This window comes from Carcharodon carcharias, chromosome 2 (genome assembly GCF_017639515.1).
Source record: "Carcharodon carcharias isolate sCarCar2 chromosome 2, sCarCar2.pri, whole genome shotgun sequence".
Taxonomy (NCBI): domain Eukaryota; kingdom Metazoa; phylum Chordata; class Chondrichthyes; order Lamniformes; family Lamnidae; genus Carcharodon; species Carcharodon carcharias.
Window position 1 is genome coordinate 37,190,803 of NC_054468.1, and position 21,364 is coordinate 37,212,166.

At 43.3% G+C, this 21,364-nt stretch overlaps 1 protein-coding gene across 1 annotated transcript in view; it reads right to left on the bottom strand.

The window, feature by feature from the left end:
• The window catches only part of ccdc39 (coiled-coil domain containing 39), a 141,691-nt gene that overhangs the window by 61,036 nt on the left and 59,291 nt on the right, over positions 1–21,364 (bottom strand). Inside the window, exons 11-12 of the mRNA XM_041204947.1 lie at positions 18,938–19,102; positions 14,851–14,988 (exon numbers count right to left, since the gene is read on the bottom strand). Of these exons, the coding sequence (XP_041060881.1) occupies positions 14,851–14,988; positions 18,938–19,102 (303 nt within the window). The remainder of the gene's footprint in view (positions 1–14,850; positions 14,989–18,937; positions 19,103–21,364) is intronic.

Below are 21,364 nucleotides of genomic sequence, written 5' to 3' on the forward strand. Positions count from 1 at the left end.
AGTGGTGCGAGGAATAACTTCAGCAGTTTTGTGTGTGCAGGGCAGAGGCAATGTTAGATCAACAGCAGCTGTAAGCCTTCAACTGTCTCCACAGGAACCAAAGTGAAAAGAACCTAATTTTGAACTCGTAAGGTAAAAATGCTTCGCCTGGTGTTTGGTTAAGTCTATGGGTTGCTGTTGCCTTAATGGAGATTAGTTTGGGAATTTATTAAAAGTTATGATAGTAGTAATTTGAGGCCATGTGTGTATATATTTTAACTTGTGTAAATTAATAAAATGTTTCATTTAGTTTAATGTAAAACCTTGAGAACTAGTGGTCTGATTCCTGAACTTAGAGGCGCATCTCAAACATAACACTTAGGCTTGTATCAGCTGGAGTTTAGAGGAGTAAGAGGCAACTTGATTGAAACATGTATCCCTCCAAGCCACTCACCACTCTGACTTGGAAATACATTGCTGTTCCTTCACTGTTGCTGGGTCAAAATCCTGGAACTCCCTCCTTAACAGCACTGTGGGTATACCTACACCATGTGGACTGCAGTGGTTCAAGGAAGCAGCTCATCACCACCTTCTCAAGGACAATTAGGGATGGGCAATAAATGCTGGCCTAGTCAGCGATGCCCACATCTCATAAATTAATTAAAAAAAGTAACATCCTGAGGGGTCTTGACAGGGTGGGTGTGGAGAGGATGTTTCCTTCCATGGGATAATCTAGAACTAGGGATTACTGTTTAAAAATAAGGGGTAGCCCATTTAAAATGGAGAACAGATGAAATTTTTCCTCTGAGGGTTGAGAGCCTTTAGAACTCTCTTCCCGGAAAGGTGGTGGAAGCAGAGTCTTTAAATATTTTTAATGCAGAGGTGGATAGATTTTTAGTAAGCAAGGGGGTGAGAGATTATCAGGAGTAGGCAGGATGCAGATTTGAGGCTACTATCAGATCAGCCGTGATCTTATTGAATGGCGGAGCAGGCTCAAGGGGCCGAATGACCTACTCCTGCTCCTTGTTGCACGTTTGTATGTTTGTATTAAGGGTAATATTAGAAGTTTTTATAATTATATTAAGTATTGCTGAAAAGAGAGATATGTTGCCAAAGCTTTTCATCTTGCACTCATTAGGACAAATGCAAGAATGTCAAATTTCAAATTGTCGTAACAACTTATACTAAAGGAGAAAAGGTTATACTAAAGGCTGATAGGTTGGCAAGTCGACTCTGGCTGAGGTGTTGCCATGGAGGAAGCAATGGGGAACTACAGGTTCCCCAAGCTCCTGGGTAATTCAAAAAAGGTGCAAGGTTTGAACATATTCCTAAAATAAAAGAAAAATACTGAAGATGCTGGAGATCTGAAAAAAAAGTACTGGAAAAACTCAGCCGGTCTGGCAGCATCGGTTGGGGGAGAAACAGAGTAAATGTTTTGAGTCCAATATGACTCTTCTTCGGTTCCAAACAGCATCTAACAGTAGATGTTTCCTTTTGGGTTTTGCAAGTGCAGGCTGGTTGAATATGTTCTGTACTCTGCCTATTACAAACAACCAATGAAACAGGTTGTTTGATTTGATCAGCCAATCGCTGAGGCATATGGCCTATGGACTTGGCATTGCCGGCATTGAAATTCATATATGATATTATTTAATTGTGAGGTAGGCAGAACATCCTTTTGGACTGTTAGCACCATCCTGTTAGTGGAAAATATCAGAAGCATAGTAGCAATGTGAAATGGCTTGCTTAACCAGTTATTCAAATTTTTGAGATGCTTTTCCTTCCCGGGGTAATATGAGGTAGACAGGGCACTTTTCAGATCTGGAAATGGCAGCCTTTGGCCCATTTTTGCACGATACACAGCAAACAGCAATCTGATTAGGATAGCCACTGTCATGCAGGATAACTTTGGTATGCTCTATTTCTGCATCAAACTTGTAAGGTGAGCAAGTGGCTAGGGCCCTATTTACATGATTGCTGTAAAGTCAATCTTATAGCACATGGAGCTATATGAATCCAGACATGTATATTGACCGGTAAAGTTAGGCTTGCGGTAGATAGTTGTGGAGAACCCATTAGCGGATTTCTTATCTAGCAGGTCGAAAAAAGGGAGTGCATTAGACTGCTCCATTTCAAAAGTGAATTTAAGTGATGGATGGAGTGTGTTAAGGTGTGTAAGGAAATCCTTACACAGGGCTGCAGATTCAAAGATCTAACTATTGGAAATATACACAGGTTAGGACCCATTCAATCAAAAAACGTGTTTCTCATGGAAAATGATGAAAATATTAGCAAGCGCTGGATCTAGAGGGGATCCCAAGGCTATATAATCAATTTATACATACATGGTGTCATTAAAACTGAATTCAATTGTGCAAGTTGCTAAATTTATAAGCTCAATGAATACAGGTTCAGAAAATGGCGATGCATCTATATCGAACAGTGCAAATGTGGGTGGTTTCTTTTTGCGGCAAATTTGTAAATAAGCTCACAATGTTAAACAAGCACATAGAAAAGGCATTGCTATCAATATGTAGTTCACATATAGTCCTCACGAAGGTGAAGGAGTCCTTCATTGTGTACGTGGAAAGCTCATTAAGAACTGGCTATAGTATTTCACTCAGCCATTTGGTCAATTCTACGCAGAACCGGTCATTGATAAAATAGGGCATAATGGGCCATCACTTTTGTGTGTCTTTCACAGCCCATAAATGCATGGACATAGTGAGCCACGAGGACAAATCCTATCATATACATCGCAGGGCAGTTCGTCAACTTGCCAACAAATCAGCACCCTTTTCTTCAGTAGTATAAATTGTTATAATCATTTGAAATTTGCCATTCTTGTGTTTGTCCTGATGCAAAACGAAAAGCTTTGGCAACATGAATACTGCTGCAAAGTGAGACAAGTTCTGTACTACCAAGCAACTGTGTAACTATATGAAGAATAAGAGAGTGGATATGGGTGTCATGGCACCATTAAAGACCAACATGAATAATATGTTAATAAATAACAAGCAAATGGCAATTTTATTAAACAAGTACTTTGTATCTGTTTTCACAAGAGGATGGGGATAAATAGCAGTGATAAGGATTTTAAAAGTTCATCCATGGGATGTAGCTAGGACAGCATTTATTGCCCATCCATAACTGCCTTTGTTCAGAGGGTATTTAAGAGTCAACTACATTGCTGTGAGTCTGGAGTCACATGTAGGCCAGACCAGGTAAGGACAGCAGATTTCCTTCCCTAAAGGACATCAGTGAACCAGATGGGTTTTTACAACAATCGACAATGGTTTCATGGTCATCATTAGACTTTTAATTCCAGCTTTTTATTTAATTCAAATTCCACCATCTGCCATGTTCGGATTCGAACCTTGGTCCCCAGAGCATTACCCTGGGTCTCTGGATTATTTTTCCAGTCATGCAAGAACATGAGGAAATTATTGCGTTCAATATTAATTTGCAAAATGGTATTGAAGAAAATAATGGGACTTAAGATAAATAAATCTCCAGCAACTGGCGATTTCCACCCAAGGCATTAAAAGAGAGGAAATTGTAGTGGTGCTGGCCATAATCTTTCAAAGCTGTTTTGCTTTGGGAATTGTGCTGTTGTATTGAAAAATTGCTAGTATTAGAAAGACAGCAGGTAGAGAGTAGTGGTGAACAGTTATTATTCTGACTAGATTAAGTTATGCAGTGGTGTCCCCCAGGGGTAGTCATTAGGACCACTGCTCTTTTTGATAAATACTCAAATCCACATCTCATGCTATTATCACTCCTGCTTTTAAACCATCTCCTGTTCTCTACTTAAGAACTTTATATGTAATTCAAATTCTTTTCTTAACTTTGCGTGTATTTTTCCCCTACATCTTCCCTTTGAATTGTTCCTTTTAAATACTGTTCCTCAGTTTTGGTCTCCTTATTTAAGGAGGGATATATTTGTCATAGAGGGAGTGCAATGGAGGTTCACCAGATTAATTCCTGAGATGGCGGGATTGTTTTATGAAGCGACATTGAGGAAACTGGGTCTGTATTTTCTCGGGTTTCAAAGAATAGAGGGTGACCTTATTGAAACTTACAAAATTCTTCCAGGGCATGACAAGGTGGAGGTAAATAAGATGGCTGATGAGTATAAAACTAGGGGACATGATCTCAGGATAAGTGATAGGCATTTAAGACTGAGATGAGGAGGAATTTATTCACTCAGAGGGTGGTGAATGTTTGGAATTCTCTACCCAAGAGGGCTGTGAAAGCTGAATCATTGAGCATGTTCAAGGCAGAAATCAATAGAATTCCGGAGACTAATGACATCAAGGGATATGGAGGTAGTGTGGAGAAGTGGTATTGAGGTAGATGATCAACCATGATCTAATTGAATGTCAGAGCAGGCTCCAGGGGCTGAATGGCCTACTTGTGTACCTGTATTCCTAATACATACTCTCTTCTAGCCCTGATGAAGGATCTGCACTGGAAACATTAACTTGACTGTTCTCTTCACAGTTGATGCCTGACCTGCTGAGTATTTTCAGCATTTTCAGTTTTTGATTCATGTTGAAAATGAATCTGTGTTATTAAATTGTGCAGTACTACTGATACTGTTTGTTTATGTGCATTTATTCCTATGTGACATGCATTTCTTAGTGCTAGTTGTAATTTTAAAAAATGTTTTCATGGGATGTTACTGTTGCTGGCAAAGCCAGCATTTGTTAGCCATCGCTAATTGCCCTTGAGGTGATGGTTCTGAATTGCCTTTTTGAACCGCTGCAGTCCATCTGATGTGGGTACATCCACAGTGTTGTTGGGGAAGAGAGTTTCAGAATATTGGCCCAGCAACAATGAAAGACTGATGATATAGTTTCAAGTCAGAATGGTATGTGACTGGAGGGGAACTTGCAGCTAGTGATGTTCCCATGTGACTGCTGCCCTTGTCCTTCTACGTAGTAGAGATGGCATGTTTGGAAGATGCTGTCAAAGGAGACTTGAGTTGCTGTAGTGCATCTTGTATATGGTACACACTGCATCAGTGGTGGAGGATGTAAATGTTTAAGGCAGTGGATGGCATGTTGATCAAGTGGGCTGCTTTGTCTTGGATGCTGAGTTACTTGACTGTTATTGGAGCTGCACTCACCCAGGCAATTGGAGAGTATTCCATTACACTCCTGACTTGTGCCTTGGTAGACAGGCTTTGGGGAGTCAAGAGGTGAATTCCCAGTCTCTGACTTGCTCTTGTAGCCACAGTATTTATATGACTGGTCCAGTTAAGTTTCTGGGCAATGATAATCCACCAGGATGTTAACGGTAGAGGATTCCGTGGTGGTAATGTCGTTGAGTATCAAAGGGAGATGTTTCAGTTCTCTCTTGTTGGAGATGGTCATTACCTGGCACTTAAGTGTGTAAATGTTACTTGTCACTTACTAGCCCAAGCCTGAATATTGTCCAGGTCTTGCTGCATTTGAACCTAAGCTACTTCAGTATCTGAGGAGTTGCAAGTGGTACTGAACACTGCTGAATCATCAGCAAACATCCCCAATTCTTTACTCTTGTATAACATGCATTATCAGTGCTAGGTGTAGATTTTTTTTATGCTTTCATGGGATGTGACAGAAGGAAGGTCATTGATGAAACAGCTGAAGATGGATGGGATTAGGACACTACCCTCAAGAACTCCTGCAGCAGTGCCTGGAGCTGAGAAGATTGGCCTTCAGCAATCACAACCATCATCCTTTCTGTTAGGTATGATTCCAACCAGTGGAGAGCTTTCCCCCAGCTTCCTATTGACTTCAATTTTGCTAGGGCTCAGATTCAGTCAAATTTCGCCTTGATATCAACAGCAGTCACTCTCACCTCATCTCTTGAATTCAGAACTTTTGCCCATGCTTCAATCAAGGTTATAATGAGGTGTGGAGCCGAATTGTCCTGGTGGAACGCAAACTGAGCATTGGTCAGCAGGTTATTGCTGTGCAATTGCCACTTGATAGCACTGTCGATGACACCTTCCATTATTTTATTGATGATCGAGAGATTGGCTAGATTTGATTTGATCTGCTTTTTGTGGGCAGGACATCCCTGGGCAATTTTCCTCATTGTTAGGTAGATGTCAGTGTTGTAGCTATATATCATGTTACCAGATGCTTTCCTAGTTAAAGGAATAGCACTGTTGGATGGCTAATAGCCAACTGGAGAGCTGCAGGCCTGATAAATTAGGCCTGTTACTTGTTTACATCACCCCCCCACCCCCCACCCCCCCACACCCCGTTGCATCCTAATCTTCCATGGGAGTTTCCATGAGGTCTTATAGGAAGCAGTCTGACAGAGGGATAAGTGCCTCAACTACTAAACGAGCCCTTGGGGTAACACTTAATTCAAATTCTTTCTTGCAAGACTATAGGTGTGGGCTTGGATGGTGGGCGGGACGGGGGGTGGTGTGGGATGGGGACCCATGGGTCAGGGACACCCAATATTGACAGTTTGGTTGGTACAAACTCCAAGCGATCTGGCACACTGGCCGCCCAAAAGACAAAGCGCGGTTTAAGATTTTGCTTCAATTATTTAAAAAGTTTTTCCTGCATGTGCATCTGTAACTCAGCCCCAGAAATGACAAGTTGAGATTTAGTGGTGTCAATACCAGCTGGACCCATTTAAAAAGGTATAATCTACCACTTATCTATAAATTCTGACAAGGTCAGTGCCATAAGGCACAAGCAGGTTCAATCCCAGCATAAATGCCGGGATCACTAGCCAATGCATTTTCTGAGACAGATTCTAGCCCTTTTGGCATATTCCTGCCAAAGTTATGGTGGGAGTATGGCAGAGGGACATCATGTCTATGATTTACTATAGTCTCCATTGTACATATCACTGGCGTTGCCTTAAGCTCAATGTAGATAACCAATGCTTCATGACATCACTCTGATATCTTAGCTATCTCCCAAGAGTATTGAATTCGTCCATGCTCCATGGGATCCAAAGAGGAATGTCAATTTGTATGGATCCTGTACTGTACCAACCTTAATTTCAAAGCAGTCATATGAAGACCTAATTCCCTTTTGTTACGATCTCTGTAACCTTAAACCAAAATAACCAAATTTACCAAACGATCCCCAAATGAAGAAATTACCAACCAGATTCCACTTTTTGTAACTTTTACTTTAACACAAATCAGAACCAACACAAATTAAACATGAAATAACAGGCAAAGGATACTGCAGGTAAAAAAAGTAAATTTCTCTTTAAACAGTCAATACAAAAAAGATAGGTCTTACCCAACCACAAGCATTCTCTTCACTCCCTGCAGATATGTGGTACTGTGCAGCTACGTAGTTCTACAATATGCTGTTCTTCATTCACACAGGATAGGTTAGGAGTCCTCTCCGACTACAGCTTTCAACTTTGGTTTTCATAGATATGGTTATCATCAGCTAGGCACACTTCTATGAACCCCCTCTCCTCAGGGTCACAACAGTCCTGATGGTGTAGCTTTCCCAAGTTCCTTTTCAGCCAACTAACCAACCAACAAACAACATCTGGTTCACAGTTTAGCTACACAGGGCTGAATAATATGCTCCCAGATCGGGAACATTCCCCGCCCCCGCCAAAATATTACCAAGCATAATGACGTCAGATTGTGTTCCCGATGTTATTATGCCAGTTTCAAATAATATGGCAGATGGGCAGGGTTAAAAATTGGGAGACTGCTCACGTTTTTAAGATTTTATTTAAGTCGGTATTTAATGTTGTTGCTGACCCAATTGACTGGAATAATACATTGTGTCAGCAATAATACACTTGGCAGAGTCTGATGTCATGTGAGATTCCCGTTTTTTTGTGAGGCGGTTTGTTGGGGTGGGTTTAAAAGGTTCAGCTGAGCCCTGAGTCTCATCTTAGCAGTTCAGAGTTCTCTAACACTGACATGCTGGCAGGAGATATCTCTTCCAACTGCATTGGGATCACCTGATGCCTGTAGTTCTGAAGGTCACCATCGCGCTTAACTTCATAACAGGCTCTTTTCGGGCAGCATATGGAGACCTCAGTGGCATAAAGCAACCTACTGCACACCACTGCATCAAGGTCTTCATTGATGCAATATTTCAAAGGGCAGGGAATTATATCTCCTTCATACTGGACGAGCAGAGTCAGCTGGATAGAGCCAGAGATTTGCAGCAATTGCAGGTTTCTCCAGGGTGCAAGGAGCCATTGATTGGCTGCTGCTGTACATAAAGGTTGTACAGCCCTACACCATCAACAGGAATGGCTTCCACTCATTGAGCTGGTCTGTGATCATCATCGACATATTATGCATGTTTGCACCAGGTACCCAGGTAGCCACAACTCCTTCATTCTTCGAAATTCACAGGTGACAGACCTATTTGAAGCCCTGGATGGATGGCTTATAGGTGACAAAGGGGTACCTAACGAAGAGATGGCTAATGAAGCCTATGAGGGTGTCCAGAACAGATGCACAGAGGGGATACAATGACAGCCATGGAAGCACTAGGGTCATCATGGAGCAGACCATTAGGCTCTTGAAAATGAAGTTCGGATGCCCTTGACAGATCAGGAGGGGCCTTGCAGAACACTCCCTCGCATGTGTCCCTGATAAGTGTGGTGTGCTACGCCCTCCATAACCTCGATAGCCAAAGAGAGGATGCTCTGGAAGACGAGGGCATGGCAGATAGGGGCCATTCAACAGATGATGAGGGAGAGGATGAGGTGATGGAACATGATGACGTTAAGGTCGAAGGTCCTGGCTATGATTGCATGGTTGGCTGTGATACCAGGGATGCCTTAATAAAGCAGAGGTTTCAACAGTCTCAAAACTCCCAGCCTCAGAGATGCATGGACACCATGTGTCCAAGCCTAGTTGCACATGCAATTTGCGACTCGTGTCACCAAGACGTCAATGCACTTACCCTTTCAAAACATTAACACACGAAGCATCCTGTCCTGCATCAAAATTATAAAGCTTTTATACAGCATAGTATAAAAACATCAGCATAAGGTCTGAGTTTATTTACAAACTTAGTGATTAGTTATATTCATAGGGATAAGCTACTCACCCAAGTGGCCCTCTTGGTGACTAATATGGAGTATTTTTACGAGTGTTTTGGCGCAGTGCTTCCCCCCTCGATTGCTTATGTACTGGAGAGAGGCTGCTGATCTGCCACCTCCCTTGCCCTGGATAACTTTGTTGGATGTCCTCTGTACTGCTGTACTGCTGCAGCCTTCGTGGCCCGCCACATTAGAAAACTCCTGTTGAGAGACAGGAGGGTTTCCTGTTGTCGCAGCACTACACAAAGGACTGTGTCAATGGCAAGTGGATGGAGGAGATGCTGCCCCCATCAGAAGTATCCTGAGAGATGCTGTCAGATCGCGGCAGCTGCTGCTCATCCTCCACCACTAGGACTGTTTGATCCTCCCTGTCTTCTGGTGAGGTCCCAGGAGCTGGGTCTGTGCCCATGCTCCCAGTCTCCTTGGCTCCAGGGCCCTGAGCTCAGAGCCAAGGCGATGGTGTGCAGCTTGGAGCGCATACCAATGATTGTGTCTGCAACACCTCAGTTTACCCCTCCAGGACAGTTGCCAGTCTGTCCATGGACGAAGTTTGGTGCGCCAAAGAGTGGATAATCACAGTGTACGTGGCCTGAATGGCCTCCACAGTCCAGGCCAGAACAACCAACTCTGCTGGTAAAGCCGCAAAATCTTCATGGGTCTTGTGCTAGACATCCAGCAACTGCCGCCTTACGGACGACTCCAGAGGCTCATCATCCAGAACCAGTCTCTGGATCACCCCGGACACTCCTCTGACTGCTCGAGGCCTGCTCCACCACACTCTCTGGCAATTGCACGTGCGGCTGCAAAGTGCCCTCACTAGACTGTGCAGTAGCTGATATAATTAACAGCACTACTGGCTAACCCCAATACAGGGAACAAATCAGGGGTCAAAATGCTGAACATCCTTTAAGTTGGGAAAAGCTACTGGATAAGCAGGCTAGGTTAAAAATTAAGAATCAAATTGCTCAAATTTTAGCTCAGGCTGACCAGAAACAAAAATAAAATTGCCATTTAGACCATTAAGACAATGGGCAGAATCGTCCGTGACCACTGGTATCGGGTGTGTTGGGTGGTGTGAGCGGACAATCTGGTGAGAAGGCCAAAAATCAGTTTCACGACGTCGTGAAACCAGTTTGTGATCATCTGCTCAGCCCGTCGAAGGCATATCATTATAAGGCTAGCCCACTGGATTCATCGACCCCACGCCATATAAAAGGCGTGCACTTGGCGGGCTGCACTTTGAGGGGAGCATAGAGGTGAGTGCACAGTAACATTGCGGAACGCTCCTGAGGGACGCCTGTTGGGCTTCAAGGTTGATGTGTGTTGAGTGGAGGGAGACAAAGGCTGCCCTGCGGCTGAGGCGGTTTTTGGGGGGCAAGGGCTGTCCTGTGGTTGAAGCGATATTGGGGGGGGCAAAGACTGCCCTTGGGTCGAGGCGAGTTTGGAGGAGGGCAAAGGCTGCCATGTGACTAAGGCAACTTTGACTTTGGGAGGGTGGGCAAAGGCTGCCCTGTGGTTGAAGATAGTGCCCAAGCACGGGTGTGGGAATGTGGGTGAAAGAAGCAGCTACCCATTAGGGATACCTTGTATAACGTCACCATTCCTCTACAGCTGAGGCAGTTCAGCTGATTGGATTCAGGCCTCTAGGTTATCTGCCCACTCAAGCAATGCAGAGGCATCAAAGTGCCACCAGGTGCTGTAGAGCTTTTCACCTATCGACTCAGACTGCAAGCTAATGAGCATTTTAGTGGACTTCGGAACTGTTGGATGATTGGACACATTGTAAAATCTCCTTGCAAAAGCTGGCCTTGGAGCAGTCACTGGTGCAGGCGCTCACAGCCCATTGCAATGTCATCATCCTGGTATGGACCAGTCTCCCCCATGGTACAAGCTAACAGTGCAGCCTTGAAGCACGGGTTAGGAGAAAGCCTGTGCCTGAGCTGAGAGACAGCATGCAGTCCAATCGGCAAAGCTAGTGGAGTGGGGTGGAGAAAGGTGGGGCTTTGGGCAGCCATGCAGCACACTAATCTCTGGCCATCCAAGTAGTGGCCAGCACTCTCTGGGATGCATTAAGGGGCCTTCAGACTTGACCAAGAGAGGTTCTTAGTACACCCATGCTAACCCAGGCATCTCTCTCTCTCTCTCTTTCATCCTGAAAGTGGAGCACATCAGGGTTATGGAGCCTGCTGAACTAGCTGTATGTCACATGGCATACAGAGGGCAAAGACGACAGAGAAGAGAGTGACTGAGGTGCCTGGCTGCAGAGAGGGAGGAGCAGCGCCCTCTGGAAGAAGGGGTGGCTGGGGCTCCTGCACATGCCACTCAAGAGCCACAGCGAGCCATCGCTGGTCAGTGCCTAGCTAGATCCAGGGTCTATAGGCGCCACCTTTCATTCCTGTAGATGACCGAGAACCAGTGTCGTCAAAGACTGCACATGTCTAAGAAGAGGGTCGGTCACATCTGCTAGCCATTGCAGGATTTAGCACCACACGGACATGCCAATGGCTGTGAAAGTGACAGCAGTGCTCAATTTCTACGCCACTGGCTCCTTTCAGGGCTCCACAGGTCGCCTCTGTGCAATATCACAAGCCTCCACTCACAAATGAATCCAGGAGGTCACAGATGTCATCTTTGCGAGGGAACACAAATTTGTGCAATTTGCCTGGGACCAGGACAGCCAGGATGCAAGAGCAATTGGATTTGCCCAGGTCTCAGGTTTCCCAAAGGTGCAGGGTGCCATCGACTGCACACAGGTGGCGCTCAGATCTCCATTGCAATACACGGTCAACTATGTCACCCACAAAGGATTCACTGAATGTGCAGCTGGTGTGTGACCACCACAAACACATCCAGGAGGATGATGATGACATGCAGTTAGGACACTCCACAGGCCTTCACATAGCCTCTGAGAACATCTGACTCCTGTCAGGCCAAGGGGAGCTCATTTGTGCTCTGTGATCAGGATCATATTAAAGAGATGCAGCCATGAAACTTTAGACGTATCTGATCCTTTGTCCGCCTTCAGCAACAGATCCCTTCAGCAGCACAGCAACACTGATCACAGATGCTGAAGAAATGGGGGCCAACCCCATTTCAGCCTGTTCCTGCCCCACGGAACTCATTTCTTGCTACCTTGACTCCATTTTCTCTCCCCTTGTCCAGTCTCTTCCCACCTACATCCGCGATTCCTCTGATGCCCAACATCATATCAACAATTTCCAGTTCCCTGGCCCCAACCACCTTCTCTTCACCATGGACGTCCAATTCCTCTATAACTCCATCCCCCAGTGGGATGGTCTGAGGGTTCTCCGTGTCTTCCTTGAATAGAGGCCCAAACAATCCCCATCCACCACCACTCTCCTCTGGCTGAACTTGTTCTCTCACTGAACAATTTCTCCTTAAACTCATCTCGCTTCCTCTAAATAAAAGGTGTGGCCATGGGTACCTGCCACGGGCCCCAGTTATGCCTGTATCTTTATGGGGTATGTGGAACATTCTTTGTTCCAGTCCTACTCAGGCCCCCTCCCACAATTCTTTCTCTGGTGCATCGATGACTGCTTCGGTGCCACTTCATGCTCTTGTCTGGACCTGGAAAGATTTATTAATTTTGCTTCCAATTTCCACCCCCACATCACTTTCACATGGTCCATCACTGACACTTCCCTTCCTTGACCTCTCTGTCTCACTTTCTGGTGATAGACTATCCACCAATATTCATTACAAGCCCACCGACTCCCACAGCTACCTCGACTACAGCTCCTCACACCCTGCTTCTTGTAAGGACTCCACCCCGTTCTCTCAGTTCCTTCGCCTTCATCGCATCTGTTCAGATGATGCCACTTTCAAAAACAGTTCTTCTGACATGTCTTCCTTCTTCCTTAACTGAGGTTTCCCATCCACGGTGGTTGACAGAGCCCTCAACTGTGTCCGGCCCATCTCCCGTGCATCTGCCCTCACACCTTCCTCTCCCTCCCAGAAGCATGATAGGGTCCCCCTTGTCCTCACTTATCACCCCACCAACCTCCGCATTCAAAGGATTGTCCTGCGCCATTTTTGCCAACTCCAGCATGATGCCACCACCAAACACATCTTCCCTTTACCCCACCAGTCAGCATTCCATAGGGACCGTTCACTCTGGGACACCCTGGTCCATTCCTCCATCACCCCTACACCTCAACCCCCTCCCAATGCACCTTACCATGCAACCACAGAAGGTGCAACACCTGCCCCTTTACTTCCCCACTCCTCACCGTCCAAGGGCCCAAACACTCCTTTCAAGTGAAGCAGCACTTCACTTGCACTTCCCTCAATTTAGTCTACTGCATTCGCTGCTCCAAATGCAGTCTCCTCTACATTGGAGAGACCAAACGCAGACTGGGTGACCGCTTTGCGGAACACCTTCGGTCTGTCCGCAAGCATGACCCAGACCTTCCTGTCGCTTGCCATTTCAACACACCACCCTGCTCTCATGCCCACATGCTCCTTGCATGTCCACGATGTGAGCAAAGCCTTAGTGGGTAAGTCCCAACTTCTGCACCTCACATTTCGTCACACTTGTCAAGACGTGTTCTACACCGGCGTGCTTTCCTGCCAACGTGAACGGACAATCCACCAGGGGCAACGATTCATGTCGGCAGGCCTAACAATGATATGCTGATGTATTACAATGAGGTTCCCGACGTTCCATGTTGTGAAACCAATTGTGCCATATTGCTCACGCCACCGAATACGTCCAGTGATGGCAGACAGGGAAAATCCCAGCCAAACTGTATTTGAGGTCAACTCAAAAGTTTATAAATGCATGTATAAAGCAATTCCAGTATGCTTGCTGTTTTCACTTCTGATACTTGCCTTATGGAATTTTTAACTTTTTTTCATATCAATATAATATATATTTGGTATGGTTTTTACAACAATTTTCTTTCATGCATAGATATGGTCATCTTTAATTTGTGTAGCTTATTCTGGACCTCATAAGGATTTCAGAAAACAGTTATGTTGCTGGTCTTATGTTGCAACATTTGCACCTTTGTTGCATCATGGGAGTCATCCCACAAAGATATACATGTCACCCTTCCTCTGTGGTCTTTTCCAGATTACTCCTCAAATTACTGTCCTTATCAGCACCTTTTCCTCCAGACATTTAGGGATTTTCTGCATTGGCTGCATCATTCATAGCATTACCATAACTTTGACGTTTATAAAGATTAAGTGGCTCTTTAGCTGCTTGACAAGAGTGAATGGACTGTTATTACTGGTGCATCATGATTGGCTGCTAATTAAATTGTACTTTTGAAAACAATATATCTCTATTATTTCACCAAAGTTCCAATGGTTTTGGCATACATTTGTTTGTTGTGATGACAGCGAAACAGGGTGTCAGGTTGTGGATTTATTTTTGCTTTATAGTAATCCTTGTGCCTGAAAATTAAGGTCAGTGTGGTCCCAGGCCTGCATTAGTGCTGACATGGGTGCTCTGAAGTGTAAAAGATCACTTGGGTAACTCAGATTTTTCCTGGTCTTTGTTCACTGCTCTTCTCAAATAGCGTAACCAAAATCAGATATTCACTGTGCTGGCAAATCACAAGTATGCCCTGTATCTTCTCATCCTGTGTCACCATGTTATACATACCATATAGTGATAATTAAAATAAATAAATACAATTATAATGTATGCTAAAGACCTGGATGTCTCTTTGTTTCTCTATGATGAACAGCATTTGTTAAAGGTTTGAGGGTTGCTAAAGGGTGCACTGAGTTCTTCACCTGTTCCACTAATGTAATTATGTGAACCAATACTTTTGCCCATGCTTATCTTACCTGTTCAATGAGTTTGTTCTTTTTTAGCTCCTTTTCTCCAGTTTCAATGTGAAGATGGATGTCTTCTATTTTACTGGTCAAATCAGTTTTCTCCTCTCTGCACTTGTCTAACTGCCTGCTCAAATGCTGACTATCATTCTGCAGGATGAGAAACAAATTGTAAACTGATGAGAGGACTGTATGCAAGTAATCCAGACAGTGCAAGATGATGTTAGTACAATCTACAACATTAAAATTTTCAAATAGTGCGTCAAATGCAATAATTAAACTGGAAAATAATGAATTGAACAAAAAACTCGCTAAAGTTGAAAACTAAAGACATAGCAATCATTTTAATTTTAAAAGCTTGTTTATCTACAAAGTAGCTTACAAGCAATCTTTACAGCAAATTATTATTCATTTATATTTTTGTTATTGTATCTGATAGAGACTCCTGGAAGGATCCTGTTACAGATAGTCCAGAAGAGAAAGCAACGTGAGAATAATTAAGCTGGTGAAAATATTGGTGCTTAAAGAATAAGGAGCTCTGGGATTGGGCCTTTCCTTCATCTACATCTCTGGGCCTCTACTGATGCAACATCCAGCTACAGGATGTCACCAAAACTGTCATTCATCATAATTTTTCCTTGTAATCCAATGAGGATTATTCAAAGAGTGGTCTGCAACAACAATGACAACTTGTATTTCTATAGTATCTTTAACATAATAAAACATCCTAAGGTGAGAGGCTCTTTTACTCAGTCGGTAGCACCCACCCCCCCCCACCCCCGGCTTCCTCCCCTACAGGCTTTGAGCCAGAAACTCCGGGTTAGACTCCAACTCCAGGATTTGTTGGCCACAGGAGGAGTGTTCATGATGCAATTCAACAGGTTGATAATAAATCTGCTAATCCTTCCAACACTTCCCCACTGCTCCCCAAAGGGAAAAAAAGTGTGCATGAACATACAAAACAAACAAGTTAAAATAATTAAATAAAACCTGGAGCTAATGTATATGAGCAGGCACAAGAATGTGGATGAACTGGACCTGGTGCGGTGAAAGACATGGGACAGCAGAGTTTTGAATGAGCTCAAGTTTATGCAAAGTAGAAGTGGAAGGCCAGTCAGTGTATCATATAATCAAGTCTAAAGGTAACAAAGGCACAGATAAGGGTTTCAGCAGCTGATTAGCTGAAACGGGATGGAGACAGGTGAGAGATGGAAATAGGCATTCTTAGTTATCAGAATTACCTGGAAAAACTCAGCAGGTCTGGCAGCATCGGCGGAGAAGAAAAGAGTTGACGTTTCGAGTCCTCATGACCCTTCGACAGAACTTGCGTTCGAGTCCAAGAAAGAGTTGAAATATAAGCTGGTTTAAGGTGTGTGTGTGGGGGGCGGAGAGATAGAGAGACAAAGAGGTGGAGGGGGGGGTGGGGGTGTGTGGTTGTAGGGACAAACAAGCAGTGATAGAAGCAGATCATCAAAAGATGTCAACGACAATAGTACAATAGAACACAAAGGTGTTAAAATTAAAGTTGGTGATATTATCTAAACGAATGTGCTAATTAAGAATGGATGGTAGGGCACTCAAGGTATAGCTCTAGCTCTTGAGTGCCCTACCATCCATTCTTAATTAGCACATTCGTTTAGATAATATCACCAACTTTAATTTTAACACCTTTGTGTTCTATTGTACTATTGTCGTTGACATCTTTTGATGATCTGCTTCTATCACTGCTTGTTTGTCCCTACAACCACACACCCCCACCCCCCCCTCCACCTCTTTGTCTCTCTATCTCTCCGCCCCCCACACACACACCTTAAACCAGCTTATATTTCAACTCTTTCTTGGACTCGAACGCAAGTTCTGTCGAAGGGTCATGAGGACTCGAAACGTCAACTCTTTTCTTCTCCGCCGATGCTGCCAGACCTGCTGAGTTTTTCCAGGTAATTCTGTTTTTGTTTTGGATTTCCAGCATCCGCAGTTTTTTTGTTTTTATTCTTAGTTATCATGTGGATTTGTAGTTGGAAGATCATCCTGGGCTCAAATATGACACCAAGGTTGCTAACAGTCTGGTTCAGCCTCAGACAGCATGGTTTGGGACAGAATTGGTAGCTAGGAATGGAATTTGTAGCTGGGAACAAGGACAATCGGCTGAATTTTTGTTTCCTAATGCTGAGCAAACATGTGTGAGGAGGACAAATCTGGAGGCATGCTGGATGCATTTTAAAATTTCGCCTCCGATTTATGCTGCCCATGATTTTCATTGGGTATTGCTGAAAAAAGAAATTTTTTGTCAAAGTTTTTCGTCTTGCACTCATCAGGACAATTCGTAAGAAAATACCAATGTCAGGGAAAACAACATATTTATATTGTATGCAAAGGGAGTGCTGATTGGTTGGCAAGAGGATTCTGATTAGACGAGGCATTGTCATGGAGAATAAATCAATGGATGGTGACTGACAGTTAACTGCCAAACATTGTTTGAAATTTAAACCAGGCAGCTTGACTCTGATTGCACATTGGTGCACTCTCCATGGCAACACCTCTACCACTCAGAGTCCTCTTACCAACCAATCAGGATCAATTTGAGAAACAGGTGAAGCTAGCCACTGCACGCTGTTACTCTGCAGCAACACAAGTGGTATTCGCCACTAACAGGATGCTGCCATCAAGCTAAAAAAATGTTCTACCTATCACACAAATGAGCAAAAACAGAAAAGGCTGGAAAAACTCATCAGGTCTAGCAGCATCTGTGGAGAAAGAAACAGAGTTAATGTTTCAAGTCCATATGACCCTTCTTCACAGCACAGATGCTGCTAGACCTGCTGAGTTTTTCCAGCATTTTCTGTTTTTGTTTCAGATTTCCAGCATCCGCAGTATTTTGCTTATACATAAATGAGCAATGTGGTATTTGAATTTCAGTGCTGTTGTGATGCCAAGTATATAGGCTGTACGTCCCAATGATTGGCAGATCGTATCAAACAGCACGTCCCTTTGGCTGTTTGCAACAAGCAAAGTACTGACCATACCCAACTAGCTCGTGCTTGCAAAACTCAAAATGTAGTGTCCAACATTAGATGTGATTCCGCAATTGGACAACACCTGCTAAACAATCCTGGTTGTGCTAAGAATTACGCTGAAAACCAATTTAACATTGTCAGTTGGGTTCGCAGTGTGGCTCACTAATGCATACTAAAAGCCACATATATTCACACACAGAAGATAAAAGGAACAAGTCCACACATTGCGCCTTTTTCAATGAAACAAGAGCTTAGGGAATAGCCATTCCCTAGTTCATTCCCTAGGTCAATGCCTTGACCAATCAGAGTTGACCTGTCCGGTTTTAATTTGAACAAAGCTGGGCAGTTAATTTTTCCATGCTGCATTCTCCATGACAATGTTTATATCAATCACAATCCACTTGCCACCCAATCTGCACTCTTCTCATGCAGCATAAATTAATGTTCCCCCGTTACTATTAGAAAATTCTTGCAAACTATCCTGATGAGTGCAAGATGAAAAGCTTTGATAGCATGTCTCTTTTTTCAGCAATATTTTCATCACATGAACTGCAGCAGTTCAAGAAAATAGCTGACCACCATGTTCTCTAGAGCAATTAGGGATGGCCAATAAATGCTGGCCCTATCAGCAGCATCCACCTCCATAAATGAATAAAAGATTATGGTGATACAGCCGTTAGTCAACACTTTTTTATTGGTCTTATTATTTCCAACTTCATATGTTAATTCAGTAACTGTTCCAAACTGATGTTGCAATCTGCAGTCGTGGTGTAAACTATTTCTTTCTTACCAAATATTCAAAGAATATTCCCAAGGTGTTCCACAGAGTCTTGAGTTATATTTCAAGTGTGGTTAAATCTATATTTTACTGTACAACATTACTTATCTATTTTGGCCAAGTCACTCAATATTCTAAAGAAGAAGCATAATCAAGACACAATTTATTGCAAATAGCACTACGAAGAATTAAGAGACATTTCTGAAAAGACAAACAAGATCAAAATCTGCAGGATAAAACATTGAAAGAGTTAGTCAAGTTAAATTTGACAAAATTGAGTGATGATGAACAAGCACAGATTAATTACCTGGAGTTTCTTAAGCTGTGCGTTCAATAGGTTCACTGTGCTTTTCTTCTCGTCCAGGTTTTTTGAGAGTTCTGCTACCTTTTCCCCTAGCAACTCATTTTCATTACTGCTCACATTTCCTTCTAACTTGGCCAACCTTCGCTCCAGCTGCTGGATTTGAAAATCCTATGAAAAGAAAAGATATATAACTGTCAAGTTTTAAGTATTTTTTCTCAACTAAACAGACATTCTGGTTTAAGGCATAAGCATTCATAGAATTTGAGGGCAATCTTTGAACTAATTTCAAAATGGTCTGTGTGGCAGCCAGAGGTAGGTGATGATTCACTTATCCTATTTGCCATTCCACTGGTATAAAAATGAAAAAAAAATGCAATCTTTTACGTGAAATTGAACACATGAAGATGAATGAGAATGTCACTGGTGTGGAATGGAACATGTTTCTGCCTTTTGTATTAGTATCAAGCAAACGTTATTAGCATCAAGCAAACACCATATGCAATCTAAGGCATAGATTGCAAGCAAGGTGTACCTCTCACTATGCTGCTATAAAGAAAGGGAAAGTATACATTCACACCATCTGTCTGGTCTGAATTACAACCCTGGTCCCAGGGATCAAAAGGCAACTTTCTAAATCACTCTACCATCTGATTCCATCATCCAAACTTCAATTCTTTCACAAAAAGGGACAATGTTTTGTCCTGAACAACTCAAATTAGCTGTATAATGAATATAAAGCTGATATAAACCAGTACTTTTGTTGTGGTAGACATCCCTATAGTTCAATCTTCATTCTAACAGAGTTTAAAAACAAACAACATTAAAAACCAACTCTCAGCCTAAGTCAATACAACTTGCAGTTTTGTTTCAATTGTCTCCAAAATTACAGGCTGGGTAGAAGAGCCAAGCCACATTGAAACAAAAAGATACTGTATGATTTTCTCAATTACCTGACTTTCACATTTAAATTTAATTGGCAAGTATTCAAGTGTAAGCATTTAAGATTGACCATTGTTCAAAATCATTTGTAAGTGTTGCGTCCCTTTTTTTGGACATAAAACGGGTACAATGGAGACAAATTTAGAGATGGGACTTCCCATGCCAAATCCATGCATGCCCCGTCCAATAGCTGTTAGCACCCCTTACCTATATTAGAGGAGCCTAAGACCTGTTTTAAGTTCCCTTGCTGAAATTACCTATTCCGAAGTGGAGGAAAATCCTGGCCTGTTTAGCTTGACATTCTTCAGCAGCCCCTGAGAGATGTTTCTTCAAAAAAAGTAATCAGAAATAGTTGTGGAGCCTGGAGCAGAAGAAGTGCTCCCACACACTCCACAGCACTTGCAGCTGCCACCGTACCACTACCACTTCCCCACTGCCCAATGCTGCTCCACTCTGCCCCTTCCAGGACACCTTCGGTCAGGTAGAGCAAATGGGCAGGCATTCAATTTTAGAATTGGGGAGAGCAACTTTGGAAGCATAACAATGTTAGCAATGTGCCCAAGTAATAATAATGTGGCCTGAGGACAAATTTTGGGCTGGCCTCATATCTTTTGGTTGAGGCGTTTACCCCCAAATGTCCCATAATCAATTTCTTCCTCACTGAGTTTGTTTGGAACTTTCAAAGAGCTCAGCCAGGCCATTTAGCTCCTACAATTGGTAACACAGTAAGGAAAGAGTCCTGATGTATGTAATATAAGGGTATCTGGCATAGCAAGGGTCAGTATGGGACTGGAAAATAATACCTCCAACAGTGTGATGTAGAGACACATGACCTGAGACTAGAGTCAGTTGTGGACTGGACAGAGACTTGTGTAGAAGCAAGCATGGAGTTAGCTCATAGCTTGGGCTATACTCTGTATATATGTACATAGTTGTGTGTTACCAATAAACATTTAATGTTCAACCATACAAGATTCAGATAGTCTTCATGAGACCTACTGAACATGCAACATGGTGGCAACTAATGGAAAAACCCAGAACCTCAAAGAAGCTGGAGCTGAAATTCAAAAGCTAGAAAATTAAAGAAGCTGCATTCTGACCTGACTGAAAGCACCTGAAGTGAAGACACAGAGGGAGATGCCTGAAAGAAGCTCCATTGCAGAATTGGAAACAGAAAGGCAGAGAAAAAACTCCATTGTGCAGCTGAGGACTCCACAAAGTCTTGTGGAGGTCTGTTGCGAATGCCTACAGAGTGCAGAGTCAAAGGACCTAGCAGGGGTGAGCAAAAAATTCAGTTCTAAGCTAGGACTAGTTTAACAAGCTTCAGCACTGTTAAAAAGCCAGAGCAGCCTGTTTCTGAAAGCACTGTGCCGAGCCTGGGTTCAGAATGGGCGCAATACTACGTGGCAGCTGAACTCGTAAGAAGAAAAAGCAGAACTTTTAAAAACCTCAGACAAAGCCAGGAATAAATGCCCCAAACTCGTCCAATAT